The following is a 19,001-nucleotide window of genomic DNA, read 5'->3' as shown; positions in this document are numbered from 1 at the left end:
CTCTGCCGATAACGAAGAAATTGAAGAAATGTATGATGAAATAAAAGAAATTATTCAGATAGTGAAGGGAGATGAAAATTTAATAGTCATGGGTGACTGGAATTCGAGTGTAGGAAAAGGGAGAGAAGGAAACATAGTAGGTGAATATGGACTGGGGCTAAGAAAAGAAAGAGGAAGCCGCCTGGTAGAATTTTGCACAGAGCATAACTTAATCATAGCTAACACTTGGTTCAAGAATCATAAAAGAAGGTTGTATACATGGAAGAAGCCTGGAGATACTGACAGGTTTCAGATAGATTATATAATGGTAAGACAGAGATTTAGGGACCAGGTTTTAAACTGTAGGACATTTCCAGGGGCAGATGTGGACTCTGACCACAATCTATTGGTTCTGAACTGCAGATTAAAATTGAAGGAACTGCAAAAGGTGGGAATTTAAGGAGATGGGACCTGGATAAACTGACTAAACCAGAGGTTGTACAGAGTTTCAGAGAGAGCATAAGGGAACAATTGACAGCAGTGGGGGAAAGAAATACAGTAGAAGAAGAATGGGTAGCTCTGAGGGATGAAGTAGTGAAGGCAGCAGAGGATCAAGTAGGAATAAAGACGAGGGCTAGTAGAAATCCTTGGGTAACAGAAGAAATATTGAATTTAATTGATGAAAGGAGAAAAAATAAAAATGCAGTAAATGAAGCAGACAAAAAGGAATACAAACGCCTCAAAAATGAGATCGACAGGAAGTGCAAAATGGCTAAGTAGGGATGGCTAGAGGACAAACGTAAGGATGTAGAGGCTTATCTCACTAGGGTAAGGTAGATACTGCCTACAGGAAAATTAGAGAGACCTTTGGAGAAAAGAGAACTACATGCATGAATATCAAGAGCTCCGTCGGAAACCCAGTTCTAAGCAAAGAAGGGAAAGCAGAAAGATGGAAGGAGTATATAGAGGGTCTATACAAGGGTGATGTACTTGAGGACAATATTATAGAAATGGATGAGAATGTAGATGAAGATGAAATGGGAGATACGATACTGCGTGAAGAGTTTGACAGAGCACTGAAAGACCTGAGTCGAAACAAGGCCCCGGGAGTAGACAACATTCCATTAGAACTACTGACGGCCTTGGGAGAGCCAGTCCTGACAAAACTCTACCATCTGGTGAGGAAGATGTATGAGACAGGTGAAGTACCCTCAGACTTCAAGAAGAATATAATAATTCCAATCCCAAAGAAAGCAGGTGTTGACAGATGTGAAAATTACCAAACTATCAGTTTAATAAGTCACAGCTGCAAAATACTATCGCGAATTATTTGCAGACGAATGGAAAAACTGGTAGAAGCCGACCTTGGGGAAGATCAGTTTGGATTCCGTAGAAATATTGGAACACGTGAGGCAATACTGACCTTACGACTCATCTTACAAGAAAGATTAAGGAAAGGCAAACCTACATTTCTAGCATTTGTAGACTTAGAGAAAGCTTTTGACAATGTTGACTGGAACACTCTCTTCCAAATTCTGAAGGTGGCAGGGGTAAAATACAGGGAGCAAAAGGCTATTTACAATTTGTACAGAAACCAGATGGCAGTTACAGGAATTTAGGGGCGTGAAAGGGAGGTAGTGGTTGGGAAGGGAGTGAGACAGGGTTGTAGCCTCTCCATGATTACGTTCAATCTGTATATTGAGTAAGCAGTAAAGGAAACAAAAGAAAAATTCGGAGTAGGTATTAAAATCCATGGAGAAGAAATATAAACTTTGAGGTTCGCCGATGACATTGTAATTCTGTCAGAGACAGCAAAGGACTTGGAAGAGCAGTTGAACGGAATGGACAGTATCTTGAAAGGAGGGTATAAGATGAACATCAACAAAAGCAAAACGAGGATAATGGAATGTAGTCGAATTAAGTCGGGTGATGCTGAGGGAATTAGATTAGGAAATGAGACACTTGAAGTAGTAAAGGAGTTTAGCTATTTGGGGAAGAAAATAACTAATGATGGTCGAAGTAGAGAGGATATAAAATGTAGACTGGCAATGGCAAGGAAAGCGTTTCTGAAGAAGAGAAATTTGTTAACATCGAGTATAGATTTAAGTGTCGGGAAGTCATTTCTGAAAGTATTTGTATGGAGTGTAGCCATGTATGGAAGTGAAACATGGACAATAAGTAGTTTGGACAAGAAGAGAGTAGAAGCTTTCGAAATGTGGTGCTACAGAAGAATGTTGAAGATTAGATGGGTAGATCACATAACTAATGAGGAGGTATTGGATAGGATTGGGGAGAAGAGGAATTTGTGGCACAACTTGACAAGAAGAAGGGACCGGTTGGTAGGACATGTTCTGAGGCATCAAGGGATTACAAATTTAGCATTGGAGGGCAGCGTGGAGGGTAAAAATCGTAGAGGAGCTCGCTCAGTAAGATTGTTGAGAAGGTGATTCTCAAACGCATCACTAGGCACTGCATAACAAATGACATCCTGAGACCGGAGCAATTCGGCTTCAGAAATCACCACTCCACAACACAACAACTCCTACGGGTCATTGAACATATAACACATGGCTTCAACATAAACAAAGCTACAGGGGCAGTGTTCCTGGACATCGAAAAGGCTTTCTACCGTCTATGGCACAACAGCCTCATCCGCAAACTCAGCGACACGGGATTCCCCGATGGGCTGCTGCGTCTAATACACTCATACCTCACAGACAGGAGTTTCAACACTGACGTGCAGGGAAAACAATCAACACGACACGGTATACACACGGGAGTACCCCAGGGAAGCATCCTAGGGCCTCTATTGCTTAACCTCTACATAAACGATCTCCCAACCACACACAACACAATGATGGCAATCTACGCGGATGACACAGCCATCCTTGCGCAAGATTGGAAACCAGCAAACATTACGTCACGCCCACAGACTGCACTCAGAGTGGCCGAGCCTTGGTCGGAGAAATGGCGTGTTAGAGTAAACGTCGACAAGTGCGAAGCCGTTCTGTTCACTAGAAGACCGAAGCAACTGCGCAAACACCGCTACTGCAGACCAATAACTCTACATGCACGTCCAATATGTTTCCGCGAGAAAGTCAAAGACCTTGGTGTCTGGCTGGACCGGAAATTACTCTGGGGGGACCACATACAACACATGACCAACCGAGCTAGCGCGAGGCTCAAACAGCTCTATCCTATGCTCAACAGGCGTAGCACACTGAACAGAAGGGTGTCGAGGTCCATGTACATGACACTTATCCGACCCCTGATGACGTACGCAGCTCCTGTCTGTGGATACGCTGCGCCTACACGCCTGCGCCATCTGCAGCTCATACAAAACAAAGTACTCAAAATCATAAGCAATGCTCCACGATACACACACATCGCGGACCTTCACCGGGAATACTGACTTGAGACTCTCACGGAGGTAATCCACAAACTCACCACAAGGCTATACAGAAACTCCAGACATTCGCAGAACCCGTTTATTCTGAATCTGGGGAACTACGACCACAACCATAGATGGAAACATAAAAGACCAAAAGACATACTTGTAAGGACATAACATCAATGGCTAAGCATACGCAAACATAACGGCACAGGCGAGCCCCTGTTAAGCAGACGCCATTACTGGATATCCAGCTGAAATACACTGTTGAATAACTGGCACCACACAGGGAAGCCATACTGTACACTGCATGCAAACAAGCTCCACACATCCCCCACACAGTGAGACGATCTATGGTCGATCTCCCACTACTGTATAACGATCTTGATTGTTCCAGGAATGTAGCAGCTGCAGCAACTGGAACACATCGCCATCGCTTGTCACGGTAATGATGCATGATACCTATACTACCAAATCCAACCTTGCATGAGCTATCGCAGCTAGTAAGCCACTACCGCTCTTACTACCCATCCCACTGTCGCAGAGGTTTTTTTCCCACGGCACGAGCCATGGCACATTTTTCCCTCTGCTCTTCAAATCGCTACCCTCGCTCACGTTTCGTCCACTATCTATCACCTGATGGACCGTGTTAATGCGTAGCCTTACCCAGACGCACGGACAACATCACAGCCCAGCATCCAGTGATCCACTTACTAGACAACTAACATGTTGCAAATATAAAGTTCTTTGTCACCAAACAATATCTCTGGCTCTTGTGTATTTTTAACCACATGCGAAATGGCGTGGCCCTTTGACTCAAAAGGGCAGATATGAGTGCTGTAGTTTCGAAGGTACATGGCAAAAGTATTAGTTGGAAGAAAAAGATCTACTGAGTTAGCCACTGTGCTGTGAAAACAATAATTCACATCACAGCATTCTAGTGAAAGATCCTGGTGTACCATGCTTTTAGACAAACTTAATAAGATTGAAATGTCTTGCCTAAAGTAAATTTGAAAATCAATTTTGCCTGTGAAGAAGCACTTCCATTGCAGTATACTTTTGCCAATTTTGCTTCATAACAACTCCATTACATTATAATATTTGTATAATTTGATATTGCACAATTTCTATTGTTCAAAAGTTTTACTTTCAACTGCCAACAATGAGCTTTCCAGGCACAACACTGAGCTTCAAAAACCAATACAAAATAACATTTTCCCTTCAACACAGAAATTTCGATAGATGTTTTTCACATATTCTCCAAAGATATTACAAGTAGAATAATCTTTCTCAAAAATAAACAGCTCCTCGTCATAGAAGCCAAATGAAACATTAATATGCTGAAATATACTGTGTGTGTAAACAATTTTTCCGAAATGAAAAGTAAAAGATAGAATTAAATCTATTTCCCAGAATACTGAAAAGATGCACTTCGATACGAAGATATCTTATTCGAATGCACTTGATATGAAAACTATATGAAATTCTAAGTGTAAAGTTACGTAGTAGATTTGTAACAAGCTATTGTTTCCACATACTAGTCATGAGTGGAATACAAGAGGGGACTAATGACAACTGTACAATGTGTGTCCCTGTTGTTTGTAGAGTACAAATACCAATGGTTAATGAAATTTTTCACACATACAGTATGGACAAAATTACAGGAAATACTATAGGTTCATGAACATGAATTACCATAATGATAACAGCTCACTAAGTAACAGAGGCACTGAGTCTCAACTCAATGTCTCTAAAATCAGTAAGTTATTACCTTTACTACTAAATAATTTACATTCTGCCAGAACGTTCGACACCACAATTAACATAATGTCATTGATGTGGGTTCAGTTTACATATATAAATGTTAGCTTAGAAAATTTGATCTGAACTGTGTATACGTTCTTAAACTATACAGCCCGATAAATAGTGGAAAATTTTCCTGCGAAAACACATTCTACTTGCACGAGTGTGTTGAAGACATCTTTTGATGTCTTATCAATAAGAGAATCATGATCTTTAATAGATGGTTATAAGGAAGATGATACATCAGGCAAATTCTTATCAAAAATGGCACAAAACTATACACATTTTTAACTTACTCATTCATAAATCATGTACTCTATAAGTTGGTAACCAAGCATTCCTTTAACAAGTTTTTTTAGAATCTCTAATATATTACTTATTGAAGATGATTGTCTGCTGGGATATTTGGAATAAACAGTGTGTTTGCTCAATTACATTTTCCAATTTATTAACTTGATGTTGACTTGTCCCAAATGTTATCCAACATCTTCATTTGGCTTGTGAGCAAAGTCAAAATGAAAGGAAAGAAGACTAGTGTTTAACACTCTGTCAACAGCGAAATCATTAGAGACTGCGGGCATGCTCCTTTCTGTTCATTCACTATCTTTTAATCCTACATATCTTATTTACCTACAGAATTTTAAGCTGTTGGCAACTAAGTTACTGAATAATAGCAAAATTAACAACATCTGGCCCATGCACCAATTAATTAGTGCCAAACTTTTAATCCAGTAAACATTAGGAAATTATCAAATTAAAAACTGACAGAAATTTTAGTTTATACCAATAATCAAAAAATGACATTCAATTCCCGTGAAAGTTATGTCTTATACACTTCTGTAATAATGAAGAGAGTCTGAAATGGACTATATTTTATGATCTGGATCTGCTACAAATTGTGTAAACATCTTTTATGCCAGCAGTTCCTGAAAAAATCCTAATTGTTTTTAAAAAATACTGACTGCTAGCTATACTGAATAGGGTAATTCTTTTTCAATCCGAAATTAGCTGGCTAATCACTTCATCCAATACATGTAAAACAACATTATCAGGTCTATCACTGCAACTTGCATATTTAGCAACATCTACAGCCCAATCTTGCAGAAGTGGAACAAGAAACAGAATATGATTCATAAATTTGATCTTACAAGCAATCAAAATATGTTAGCCTAAATTAACAAAACCACCCTTCAGAGAAGTGTTGTTCATTGAATTTATTCTTCATGCTGAACTTAGCCAAAATCACAATATCTATTCAGTCATTTCATCACCTTATTCCCAAAAACTATTCTTAATTACTTACAAAGCATGCAATTGAAATCCATATGGACACTTGAGACTGTTTACTAAATTCTAAAGACAAATTTTTCAGTGGCATAGCAATATCTTTTTCTGTTAATTTGTAGAGTAAGATGTCTAAATAGATATCCATTATCATACCACATTTTCTTATAATTTAGTGAAAACCTTACCGATTTGGAATTTATTTTATTTTTTATTAGCTTCTTACAGCATTTTGTATGACTTAGGAGATTGGAATAAACATCGAAGTAACTTCCGAATGACTCTTTCACTTACTTTAATGATCTGTAAAACTTCCACCTTTTAACACATTGTTTTCTTTTTAAAGCCAAATTGTCTTGTGTGAGGTATCAATTCATTTAGCACATGACGGGTAAGATTGAGAACTACAAAAAAAACGGTGGCAGAAATTCTTTAGGGAAAATATTGTTGTCATTAGAGGTCTCTGCGGATGCGGATATATCCGCGGTATTTGTTACTTGGCGGATAAAATCGCGACCGGCGCGGATATCCGTGGGTCATCTGCGGATAATGAGCAAGTCATCTGCCCAGTACGTATGTTGCAATGTTAGTTGAAAACTTCAAGTCTGTCGACATTCTTGAAATCTTGAAGGGCCCGGGTAGAGCAGATGTCCGTTGTCCTCAGCCCCTGGCTGCGACCAACGTAGCTGTACCCAAGAGACCTGCGCCTAATCCGTTTCTGCGACCGTGTCTTTTGTGTGGCCTGTGAAGTGCTCTCTGGGTGGCAAACCTGGCCACTGTCTACCACACAGGTGCCCGTTGCAATTTTCCGCTGCCTTCAGTTAGCGCTTTGTAGTGACCGAGGGACAACGTGCATCGTAGCAAATATCAGTGAGGGTTCTTTCTTCAAATGAATGCCATATCGATGGATACAATTTCATGTAAGGTGAAAAAAGGTGATTTTACATTAGTGAAGGAAAAAAATCGCCAATTTAGAAAAAATTCGGATACATATTTGATGGCAACGAAAAGATAGAAGATATAGTGGCTTGTTTTGCATGTACAAAAGTATATTCCTACACTGGACACAAAAGTGGACCTTCAAATTTACTAAAACATTCGTGTGAGGCTGGACAAAGTAGCATAATTACTGATTTAAACACCAAGAGAGACGTGCAAGATCCTGAAGTTCCGCCAAATTTGAAGACAGCCACGACAGAAAAGCTTATCAATCTTGTCAGCAAAGACATTTTACCATTCGTACATCCGTGTGGATCTGGGTTTCTCGAGACGGCACAGTTTCTTATTGATGTGGGGGCCAAGTACGGTGCAGTGAGTGCTAAGGAACTGCTACCTCATCCAACCAACATATCCAGAAATTTGAAGGAAACGGCCGATCATCTGCGTGAAACTGTCTCCGCAGAAGTGAAGAATATATTCAGAGATATAAGTGGAGCACTAACTGTCGATTTATGGACTGATTCGTACCGTAAAATAAACTATATGGGAGTGACTGCTCATTATGTTAATTATGAAGAAGTGAAACTTGAGGATCGAGTATTGTGCACCAGAAATTTTGAAAGTGAGATTAAAAAAACAGGAGAAAACATTAAACTTGAATTAATTAAGATACTACGGTCGTTCAATTTATTCAGTGCTGTGAATAACATCGTTTTTGTTACGGATAGAGGTCCAAATATTGTGGCAGCACTTCGCCAATACAAGAGGCTCTCGTGCTCAGCACACATTCTTAATACTGTGCTGGAGCACACGACTCGAGGAGACGCGAATGACGAGAAGAGTGACGTGCCGCGACTAATAAATTCCTGTCGAGCTATCACAACTTTCTTTAAAAGATCTGGTCCTCAGAATTGCCTTCAGAAGTCATTGAAAGGAGATATAGACACAATGGAACAGTAAATTGGATATGTGTGAGTATATTAATTCACAATGGTTTGAAGTTCTGTCAATTTTGTCAGAGAAAAATCAAGATAATTTGATTGATTCTATAGACAAGAGGATGTTGGAAGATATAATAACCTTTCTGACACCATTTAAAATAGCTTCTTGTGACCTCCAAAACCCCTACGCTTTATTCATGTGTGTTGTGAAAGTTAAAACTTCTCTCCTTCCTTGAAAAAAATGATGGCGACAGGCCATTTCTGATAGATTTAAAGAGTACAGCCAAATCTATTTTAATCAGCAAATGGGACATAACAGTAACCCATAAACTTGCAACGTTTTTGAATCCAAAATATAAAAACCTAAAATTTCTTAGCAGTGTTGAAAAAGATGAAGTTGTAAAGGAAGCGAAAAATTATGTTGCGAGGAAAAAAAAAAAAAACAGAAGTCCGACGTACTTCTTAATGAATTTGAAGATTCCTCAGAAGATGAATCGACGAGAGATCCTGAATTTGTGTCAGATAAAATTCTCAGATATACAAATGATAAAGTCCAATTTTCGGAAGGCATCAACCTGATAGCTTGGTGGCATGGACGTGAAAACGTCTACCCACATCTTTCCAAACTCGCATACTTCGTGCACTGCATTCCAGCGTCCAGCGCGCCATCTGAGAGAAGCTTCTCTACTGCGGGACAAATAATGCAGGACCAACTCACGTCTTTGAAGCCACAGACGATTGATGACATCATGTTCCTGCATAGTAATCTTACAAAGTAAAAAGGTATTTGTACAGCTTTTCTTACTTCACTGTATTTTTGGGCTTATCTGAATTAGTTACCATTTTTTTTTTCCATCTGATCTTTCTTTTACAGAATTTGAATCAGAAGCAAGCAGAAGATGAAAATATTTAATCTGAAGCCTGTGAGTTTTTATTGTAATATTTATAGTAAAGAATTACCTCGACATATTGTTAGTATTTTTACTATTCCCAACAAGAACATTTAAGTAGCATTAGGTAAAAGAAGGAAATATTTAACAAGCAATTTGTTTTGTTGTAATTTTCATATTAAAGAGCTCAATTTTAAGTTTTTACTCTTCGCAACAAGAACATTCAACAGCTAACACGCCAATATTATTAAACTAGGTAATGATGATCTCATAAGCGCCTAACTAAATTTTGTTTGTGTGTCTATCGACCTGCCAGCGCTTTTGTTCGGTAAGTCACCTCATCTTTGTTTTTATATATAACTAAATTTTAGCGTGCACTACAGTAACATTTGCAGCCGCCGAGCATTGTCGCTCTTTGTGAACAGTGAAACAGCCCGGTCGAAGCGGTGGCACGGCGGGCCTTGTAATTAATTACAAGTGGGACTTCAAACTACGGCTCACGACCACCAACAAGCTGTGATTGCAATACAAAATATTCAAATCATCCAAAATAATAATGTGTCTTTTAATTTACCAGCCAATTAGTAAAGATAAGGGCTGAAATTCTTAACAAAATTGAAAATTTTAACTGTAACTCGGTATTGCTTAACAGGGAACAGTGCCTAACATTTGAAGTCATGGGACAGTGGCTTTTATATAGACATCTTGAAATCGTTTGCAGTTCCATTAAACTCTGAAAAAAAAATTATTTTTTAACATAGAAAGTATGAACTGCGAAATCTACTGCAAATTTTGTCTTAGTAATTTAGACCAATGTTGAGGATGTTTTAAAGTGTGAAAAACTTTGTTTGGTTGAGAATGAAACAGACATTTCATTTATCGCTAGGTCTTAATTAGATAAATCAGCCAAAAAGTGAGGTTTGAGATTTCAATCGTATTTTTAGCTAAAGCTAAATGGACTCCTAATTTCTATAACCACTGATTTTGTAGTCACTCTTCGGAAGACGAGTTATTTCTTCCAGACAACGTCAATTATTGCTGGCAGTTTAACTTTTTCACAGGTGCGCCAGCGTTTTGCAGTGTAGGCCTAATATTGCAAATATTTTCACCTGGAAATGACGAGGACTCAACGCATAAGCTATAATATAATCATCAGCTGACATGAATGGCTTCAAAATTTGACTCATCCAAGCAGTGAGTACAAAAAAACTGTCGGTAAATGATGCAATGTGCTAGTAACAGTTTAAAACCATCGTCATTTTCAGCTGCCTTGGCACAAGAGCAGTGAAATATAATTGTTTCTATACACGTATTTTCATCATTTAATACTACTACATTGAATTTTAGTTTTTTAAATAGCGTTTCCAATCTCACGAGATCCGAGCCGCTACTGTGTGTGCTCTTTAGTGCCAATGCTCTCCTGTTTGGAATGGTCTGCTTTAGAGTAGGTACAGAGCATTTCCTGTGATTTAAGAAGTCAAAAGTAGTTAAGTTGTCGCAGAAATGGCAACCTAACAATAACTGTGTCATTACATACCATAATTCTAAGTACTACTGTCTATTACTATTAATTACTCATTCAAAACTTAAATGTATGCGGATGTGGATAAGGAACTTGTGGATGCGGATTAATCGCTGCAGGTGCGGATTAGGACCTTGCGGATGCGGATTGCACTTTTCTTATCTGCGCAGACCTCTAGTTGTCATCCATTTGAAAAATTCCACTTTACTTTTATGGCTCAAGGGTAATTTACATTTACTATTTCTGTAGGCAGATCTACATGCTGGAAAAAAACCACACAAGCCCGTCCCCCCTGCCCTGCCTAATCATACTCTTGTAACTTTGTAACTGCTCTTATTAACCTCAAGTCCTAAAACTTGTTTTCTCATATCAGATTTTAAACTATCTACATTCATTTGCAACATCATAAGCAGAAATCTCAATGTAGAGCCAATTTCAACAACCCCAGTCCCAAAAGGAAAATGACAGACAACTGATCACAAGAAATAGTGCTGCAGGTAGTTCGCAGGAATGCCGTTTATTTTACAATAGCGGTGTTGGTTTGCGATTTGACCCACCATGTTATCAGTTTTCCTTGCAGAAATATATCAGCGTGAATACCAGAGGAAATCTTTAAAAAATTTCAGTTTTCTAAACAGCATAACTCAAGGAATACGATTTGTAAGCCCATATAATGCTGTTGGGAACATATTTATGTATGAACCACAGCTTTAGCTCTCACCCTTTTTTGTAATTGTATTTTTTTGTTGCAAGTGAAATAAACCATGCTAATTATTTATGTACATCATAGGTACACATTACTCAAAATACAAAGTAGACGGTTTATTTTTTTCTGCAAGTTCGTTACACTATTATCTTTAAAGCAGACAATTGAAAAGATGGTGCTCTCATAAACTGCGGTACAAAATTTTTTAAAGTATTATTATCAAAAATTTTGGAATTGAATTCAGGGTTTTTCTTCAAAAAAGCATTCTATTTGCAAAGTCACAAGAGTAATCAACTTGTTAGTTATGCACATTTTAAGACAGTATACAAAATTTCAGCTCTCTATCTTTAATAGTTTTCAGCCAAAGTGTACCAGAACCTGAAATAATTTAACTTTTTGGAAGTTAAAAGTTGCTTTTTCTATTAACTTGCATGGCACTAAGGCATCCCAGGTCCATATTCATCTTGTTTCCGGTATTGTTCTTCCTCCCTTCAGTTTTTCACACTTCTTATTCTTGCTTCTTTGGTGGCTTCAGCACTGATTTTTCTGCTTTGAAGAGTCTCATCTGGTCAATGGCTATTAAAGCTCTATACATATTTAGTCCACCAGGCATTCCCATCAGTTACAAAACATTAAGCCTTGACACTGCACCTTCATTGAAACATTGAATAGCATCTACAGCACCTATTTTCAAAGTATTTAGTCCTACCAGAACAGTTTTTGGTATCCGTTCCCAGACACAATTGTTGAAACTTTCACTAGGATTTTGAGTCCTACCATGTAAACATTCCTCTAATAATCTCATGTCACTATATGTAAGTTTTATAATTTCCATCATAGCAAATGGCAATGAATGTTTATGATTGTAGCTCTCACCTTGCGTAACAGCCCTCTGGTAGCCACACCATAAGTCACTGCAAGGTGGGCAGAGTGCATGACATAGGTTGTCCTCTGTTGGGGATTTATGAAAGAAGGTAGCCCATACTGCCTTTTTCATTCCCTCAAGGTCATTTTTATTTTGACTTATGGCTTGTCTATAATAATACTGCAACATGTCTATTCCTTCGTCTGTAAGCCTACCACGTCCACTGCTGCACTTACCATCAGCTATAATTCATTCCCTTCAAGTTTCTCCTTTTCTGGACTTGTCCAACACATTCCATTTTTTTCAATTTTTGTGTCAACATAAGGTTTGGATTCACAAACTTTTTGGTACCCTTTTGAGTCTATCTCCTAGGTAAGACTTATACATCACACCATATTTCCCTACTGACCTGAGAAATACCTTCACAACACCTTCAGATTCCATCCCTCCACTATAACCACTAAAACTGATCAAACATTTATGGTTTTCAGTTCCACTAGTATAGCCATGATAGTACTTGAGAGTACATTCCACATCAATGACTTTACCATTGCCCGTTTTTGATGCACAACTTCTTCTAGCATGTATCTCCTCAACTACCATCACACTACTATTGCCAAATTCCATACACTGCAAAGCTTTATTTATTAATTCAGATGCAGCAGGGAGCTCAACAATAACACAGTCTGAATCAATAGCTGGCATCTCTATATTATCAGCATTAATACTGACAAGCCCGTTGCCCAAATATTTCAGTTTTAGCTTTGAAGCACATTGAGTAGTTGAAGCTGGTATCATGGTATTAGCAGAAGTAATCCATTTGGTGAACTGATTTCCATACAATTTACACTGTTTAACACTGAACTACTTAATTCTTCCTCCTGCTTTCAAGTGGAATAAGAAACTTGCTCACACAATAAGAAACTCACGCAAACAGTTACTTTGCTGTAAATAAAATATTTGCGCTAAAACAACAGCAAACAATGACTAAACTCTCTGTACAAACAAAAGACAAGCAACTGTAAAGCTTTCACAGTCTAGCCAACTTAAGGGACTAAAAAGTCATAAAAATGAAACAAATGACAGCAAATTTTATTTTTAACAGAGCTGACTGTGTGCCATTGGGATGTCGTGGTGCATGCAGCCACTTTTAAATTCCTCTAATTTTTGTTCTTTCTGTGGTCCATTTTCTTGAAAGTAAACATTTTCTCATTCAGAAAACTACGGAGAATTTTTTAATAAAAGAATTAAAAATCAATTTTTGACAGTTATTCACGTACAAGTCCCCTTAAATGGTTGAGTTCTCCTAACAGGACATAGCAATCGCACAGAACACGTAACACTTACAAAACCTCTAAAACAATATTTATAGCTCTGAAATATAAGAACCAAAATACATCCTACATGTAACACATGATTTACACAAAAGTATTTTAAGATTTCTAAGTTATTGTACAAAAAGTTCTCATACTAAACCCAGTATACACACACCAACTCTTAAAGTTTAATATTACAACATTTGATTTGACTTTCCCATGTTGGATTAAGTTACAGGCAAATATAGCCTGACCAAGCCAAGTCTGTACCAAGAATTACAAGGGCACATTTTGGGTGCACTATTTGTACTGGGCTGCTTTTTTTTTGTACTCCCCCTCCAGAGAGCAAAAACAAATAAAACTATTTAAATTATGCTTAGTATTCCATATCCCACTTGCCTCAGATACATAATTAACTTCGTTTCGCTCTGTTCCCTACTGTACAATGGTGCCTGTATCTAAAGGCACAAACTTTGCTTGGTTGGGGTAGACAATAAACCATGTTAGTAAAGTTATTAGTGTGCACAGAAATTTGAAACGATTTTAAATGTTAGAAAAATGTGTTATGGTTCATGCACACCTCTACTAAACTCACTTCTCACAAGTCTGAATCCAGAATTTACTAGAGTTCGTCTAACAACCAATGGTGTTATAGTGCTCAATTTCCATTTCATGTGGCGACCTATTTCATATGGCAGAGGTTCACCTGTTGAATAAATAAGTATTTTGATAAAATCAACTTTATACACACACATATATTAAGTATAAAACTAGAGGAAAATCACTGCAAAATTCCCAGTTATCTAAACATAATATAACCAACTACAACACGTCTTATGAATTAAAAAAATACTGAAACTTTAAGATATACGGAATGACAAAGTATAAATTTGTATCAGCCATTTAGATGCATAGAGTAATTCAAAATTTGGGATCATATACAGATGAATAAAATTAAACACAAATAACTATACATTCATTAAATGAGATTTAAATTCAACTAAAAATCACAATGTAACACACAAGGCAAAACAACACTTTTTTTAAAAAAAAAGAAAAGCGGCAGCTCAATTCTAAAGAAAAGACTTAACAAACTTGTTGCCTTGCAGGTAGAGAAAGGACAACATTGTTTTATTTCACGGCCAATTTAATGTTATTTTTCTCAAGATCCTTTTTTTTCAAATTAGTTAATACTTTTGTCAAATTCATTATTATTGCCAAATTTGATGTATTTTTGACAGTTTGGTATCATTTTCTGCCAAACACAGTGCAATGTTTTTGTCAAATATGGTGATTTTTCTTGACAAATGTCTTTTTTTGGCAAAGATCAATGCTACTTTTTGCCACACTCAGTGTTTTTTTTTCTTTTTTTTGTTTTTTTTTTTAAATATTTGTTGTTACTTTTTGCCAGATTTGGTGGTCCGTTTTTGCCAAATTCGGTGCTATTTTTGCTGTCACATTGAAGTTCATTGCGTGGAAATAGAGGTGTCAGTTTAATATTACACATGAGCCCCGGCCTTACAGAAATTAGAAGTCAAAATACAGTTTTAACATTCAGTAAATCTCAGTTACAAATATTAGTAAACTGCCATTCTCATATTTACAACATTTTATAAGGCATTTTGCAATTTCATGTTACTTTGTTAAAAACTTCCAATTAGTGTTGTGAAAATTTCCTGTCCCCTACTTATAGGGCACAAATTCTCTAGTGCACTCTGCACACTAGACCAAATCTTTTAATAAAATATTTTTATACCTTTAATTTATACAGGTATTTTCTAAAACTATTTGTTAGAGTATCAAGGCAATAGCTGAAAAACAATCATTCTCAAAACTTTTATTTATCGTGCTCAATAATTACGCATTTATGAACCTGGTTTTTCATATATCCAACTGGCATGTTTCCTGTTCATTCTATCACAGGTCTATTTGTGAATGTTCTTTCATCTTGATAATGTATAAAAGGAGCTATGAAAATACTTATTACAGGTAAGAACTAAGCTTGTCCTTCACGAGACAAGAAAGAGAGAACATTCTGAATACAGAAAAGCAATTTCTACACCAAAATATCACAGTATCATGGTGTACAACTTTGTAAACCTTGCCAACAGTAAAGGTAACTGAACAATATAATGCAAATGAGTATGGGTGTTTTGCTTGTGATCAATTAGACACAAGTAAAATCCAACGACAGCGTCAGCCCCTTTTACAACAGTCAGCCACTTGGAAGCTATTGCTAAGTAAAGTTAACTATCTCTCTGTGATTCCAGATGCTAACTGGAATATCTGTAAAGCTCATCACAGATTTTGATGTTGCACTGGAAGAAGTAAGTACAATATTTTCCATGTGCAGATTTCAAGAAGATGAGTTTTGCGAATGCAGAGAAATTCTGATTACATAATACCTGAAGAAGTCCAAGCTATAGCCATCAACTTACACTGCAGAAGATCTAATGCAGTATCACAACAATGTCACTGATAAAACCAATTACTGGAAAAAACATATATCAACTTTGATATTTTTAGTTCTTAACTACAGCTCTAACATACTGACCAGTCTGCTTTATTATGTAGATTTAATATTTTCCCAAAATTTTATTATGGGTAATAATGAAGAGCTTAGCATCAATGTGTATTCTATAAAGCCAACAGATTCATTTGGTGTGTCACAAACATGTTTTTTAGAACTACTACCCATTCCAGGCCAGGTTTTCTATGCTCTTTATGAGTGCTTGTGCCGTTCACCCTCAATTATTAATATCATAAACTGCTTCTCTTCTCTCCATCATTTACACAGTTCAAATTTCCTTTGTATATCTTTCTTACCCTCCACATGGTGCAGTTTCCCATGCCTCAGAGAGAGAGAGAGAGAGAGAGAGAGAGAGAGAGAGAGAGAGAGAGAGAGAGAGAGAAACATTCCACGTGGGAAAAATATATTTAAAAACAAAGATGATGTGACTTACCATACGAAAGCACTGGCAGGTCGATAGAAACACAAACAGACACATACATACACACAAAATTCAAGCTTTCGCAACAAACTGTTGCCTCATCAGGAAAGAGGGAAGGAGAGGGAAAGACGAAAGGATGTGGGTTTTAAGGGAGAGGGTAAGGAGTCATTCCAATCCCAGGAGCGGAAAGACTTACCTTAGGGGGAAAAAAGGACGGGTATACACTCACTCGCGCGCGCACACACACACACACACACACACACACACACACACACACACACACACACACACACACATATATATACAGACACAAGCAGACATATTTAAAAACAAACTCTTTGCCTTTAAATATGTCTGCTTGTGTCTGTATATGTGTGGATGGATATCTGTGTGTGTGTGTGTGTGTGTGTGTGTGTGTGTGTGTGTGCGCGCACACACGAGTGTATACCCGTCCTTTTTTCCCCCTAAGGTAAGTCTTTCCGCTCCTGGGATTGGAATGACTCCTTACCCTCTCCCTTAAAACCCACATCCTTTCGTCTTTCCCTCTCCTTCCCTCTTTCCTGATGAGGCAACAGTTTGTTGCGAAAGCTTGAATTTTGTGTGTATGTTTGTGTTTGTTTGTGTGTCTGTCGACCTGCCAGCACTTTCATTTGGTAAGTCACATCATCTTTGTTTTTAGATATATATTTCCTACTTGGAATGTTTCCCTCTATGGGTACCAGGATGGCCCCCTCGTACGCCAACCTATTCATGGGTTGCTTAGAGGAAGCCTTCTTGGTTACCCAGGCCTGCAAACCGAAAGTTTGGTACAGATTTATTGATGACATCTTCATGATCTGGACTCACAGTGAAGAAGAACTCCAGAATTTCCTCTCCAACCTCAACTCCTTTGGTTCCATCAGATTCACCTGGTCCTACTCCAAATCCCATGCCACTTTCCTTGACGTTGACCTCCATCTGTCCAATGGCCAGCTTCACACGTCCGTCCACATCAAACTCGCCAACAAGCAACAGTACCTCCATTATGACAGCTGCCACCCATTCCACATCAAACGGTCCCTTCCCTACATCCTAGGTCTTTGTGGCAAACGAGTCTGGTCCAGTCCGGAATCCCTGAACCATTACACCAACAACCTGAAAACAGCTTTCGCATCCGCAACTACCCTCCCGACCTGGTACAGAAGCAAATAACCAGAGCCACTTCCTCATCCCTCAAACCCAGAACCTCCCACAGAAGAACCACAAAAGTGCCCCACTTGTAACAGGATACTTTCCGGGACTGGACCAGACTCTGAATGTGGTTCTCCAGCACGGATACGACTTCCTCAAATCCTGCCCTGAAATGAGATCCATCCTTCATGAAATCCTCCCCACTCCACCAAGAGTGTCTTTCCGCCGTCCACCTAACCTTCGTAACCTCTTGGTTCATCCCTATGAAATCCCCAAACCACCTTCCCTACCCTCTGGATCCTACCCTTGTAACCGCCCCCAATGTAAAACCTGTCCCATGCACCCTCCCACCACCACCTACTCCAGTCCTGTAACCCGGAAGGTGTACACGATCAAAGGCAGAGCCACGTGTGAAAGCGCCTACGTGATTTACCAACTGACCTGCCTAAACTGTGAAGCTTTCTATGTGGGAATGACCAGCAACAAACTGTCCATTAGCATGAATGGACACAGGCAGACAGTGTTTGTTGGTAATGAGGATCACCCTGTGGCTAAACATGCCTTGCTGCACGGCCAGCACATCTTGGCACAGTGTTACACCGTCCGGGTTATCTGGATACTTCCCAACAACACCAACCTATCCGAACTCCGGAGACGGGAACTTGCCCATCAGTATATCCTCTCTTATCGTTATCCGCCAGGCCTCAACCTCTGCTAATTTCAAGTTTCCGCCGCTCATACCTCACCTGTCTTTCAACAACATCTTTGGCTCTTTACTTCCGCCTCGACTCACATCTCTGCCCAAACTCTTTGCCTTTACAAATGTCTGCTTGTGTCTGTATGTGCGGATGGATATGCGCATGTGTGCGAGTATATACCTGTCCTTTTTGCCCCCTAAGGTAAGTCTTTCCACTCCCGGGATTGGAATGACTCCTTACCCTCTCCCTTAAAACCCACATCCTTTCGTCTTTCCCTCTCCTTTCCTCTTTCCTGATGAAGTAACCGTTTGTTGCGAAAGCTAGAATTTTGCGTGTATGTTTGTGTGTCTATCGACCTGCCAGCGCTTTTGTTTGGTAAGTCTCATCATCATCTTTCTTTATATAAAACAAAGATGAAGTGACTTACCATACGAAAGCGCTGGCAGGTCGATAGAAACACAAACGAACACATACATACACACAAATTTCTAGCTTTCGCAATCAATGGTTGCTTCATCAGGAAAGAGGGAAGGAGAGGGAAAGATG

At 38.5% G+C, this 19,001-nt stretch overlaps 1 protein-coding gene across 6 annotated transcripts in view; it reads right to left on the bottom strand.

Annotated features, from left to right (window-relative positions):
* The window catches only part of LOC126458060 (tubulin monoglutamylase TTLL4-like), a 255,365-nt gene that overhangs the window by 176,006 nt on the left and 60,358 nt on the right, over nucleotides 1-19,001 (bottom strand). For 5 of the 6 annotated variants that reach the window (XR_007585569.1, XM_050094857.1, XM_050094858.1 and 2 more), the window contains exon 7: nucleotides 14,217-14,342. Coding sequence is in view for 5 of the 6 variants with exons in the window: in XM_050094857.1 (XP_049950814.1) it covers nucleotides 14,217-14,342 (126 nt within the window). In the remaining variant the exon portion in view is untranslated. The remainder of the gene's footprint in view (nucleotides 1-14,216; nucleotides 14,343-19,001) is intronic. The other variant, XM_050094861.1, reaches the window with a different exon arrangement.

This window comes from Schistocerca serialis, chromosome 2 (assembly GCF_023864345.2).
Source record: "Schistocerca serialis cubense isolate TAMUIC-IGC-003099 chromosome 2, iqSchSeri2.2, whole genome shotgun sequence".
Lineage (NCBI taxonomy): Eukaryota > Metazoa > Arthropoda > Insecta > Orthoptera > Acrididae > Schistocerca > Schistocerca serialis.
The sequence above is the reverse complement of the archived record's forward strand: the minus strand, read 5'-3'. Positions and strand labels throughout refer to the sequence as shown.